The 1,248-nt window shown below is 51.0% G+C and overlaps 1 protein-coding gene across 1 annotated transcript in view; it reads right to left on the bottom strand.

The window, feature by feature from the left end:
• The window catches only part of Fbln7 (fibulin 7), a 33,249-nt gene that overhangs the window by 1,174 nt on the left and 30,827 nt on the right, over positions 1-1,248 (bottom strand). Inside the window, exons 7-8 of the mRNA XM_021194568.1 lie at positions 942-1,080; positions 1-626 (exon numbers count right to left, since the gene is read on the bottom strand). The exon at positions 1-626 is cut by the window's left edge and continues 1,174 nt beyond it. Of these exons, the coding sequence (XP_021050227.1) occupies positions 254-626; positions 942-1,080 (512 nt within the window). The 3' untranslated portion in view covers positions 1-253. The remainder of the gene's footprint in view (positions 627-941; positions 1,081-1,248) is intronic.

The raw sequence follows: 1,248 nt of genomic DNA, 5'->3' as shown, positions 1-1,248 counted from the left end.
AAAAAAAAAAAAAAAAAAAAAAAAAAAAAAACGTAGTGTGATGGTGGAAACAGCATTTGTTTGTGGCTTCCTTTCTGTGGCAGCCCCTGGTTCAGAACACAGCATTGCTCTAGAAGCCTGAGTGAACAAGCAGAGTAGGTGGGAACACGATCGAGAAAAGAATGACCACCGCAGCTCTTGCCCACAGTGTGTCCTTGCGTAAGTAAAATCAGTCCAGATCTCAAACCCCAGCCTCCTGGTTGCCCTGGCATCCTCAGAAGGCATAGCGAGACACAAAGATGGTGACCTTGGACACGTGGTTGGCCTGAAAGGAGCGCTCCAGGTATTCTGACATGTCAACATCGACCTCCAGAGTCTGAGGCCCCTCCAGGGTCTGTGTAAGGATGAGCTCTCCTGTCTGCCGGTCCGAGCGCTGCATTACGAAGTGGCCACGGCTGTTCCCACCCACGATCCCAAAGCGCAGGCTGTTGGGCCCAGGATGGCCAGGAATTGAGGCTGTGGCCATGCGGAAGAGCGTGATGGGTGTCTTCAACTTGGAAGGGAGAGAGAGGTAATGGAAGGAGATGGTCTTGGGCAGGTGGCGACATGGCCTGCTGTCCATGGGACAAGGGTTTCGCTCGCACTGGCTGGAGCAGAGGCAAATGGAAAGAGTTAGACTTGGGAAAATTCAAGAGGTGTTGCCCTACCTACGCTCTGAAGAGGCCACACTCCCATAGACTCTAGTATCTCTTTTGGAGAACAAAATGTCTGTATTTCTATGTGAGTTGATAGTTATGGGGGAAATGAGAACCCAGAGAAGCATCGCTGCCTTTCCTATTTCCTGTATATGACGTAATTATCTCCTCACCCCCAACCCCATGACCCTATCAGAAGAATCTAGCCCAGCCACACTGAGTAAGTACCATGCTCACCCAGCCGTGAGCAGCCCTGGATACACTCACAAGGGAGATGTCTTCACGTAGCTTATATTGCCGCTGCCCTCAGGACACTCAGGGTTGACACACTGGAAGCCTCCTCCAGTGTTGATGCATGTGGTCCCCCGGGGGCACATGTGCTGTGGGCCTGCACACTCATCAACATCTGTATTGCGGGAGATACAACGAAGGCTGTGAGTCTTCCTCACTTTGCTGATAATGGTGCCTACTTGCACCATGACGAGAAAGAGCTAAATTTCAGTCCTTGTGTTCTGGGAGCCGCACGGATATGTAGCACTGAGGTAGAACCTGAGCCAGGTGCTTTTTTTTTTTT

This window comes from Mus pahari, chromosome 3, assembly GCF_900095145.1.
Source record: "Mus pahari chromosome 3, PAHARI_EIJ_v1.1, whole genome shotgun sequence".
In the NCBI taxonomy this organism is placed as follows: Eukaryota; Metazoa; Chordata; class Mammalia; order Rodentia; family Muridae; genus Mus; species Mus pahari.
The sequence above is the reverse complement of the archived record's forward strand: the minus strand, read 5'-3'. Positions and strand labels throughout refer to the sequence as shown.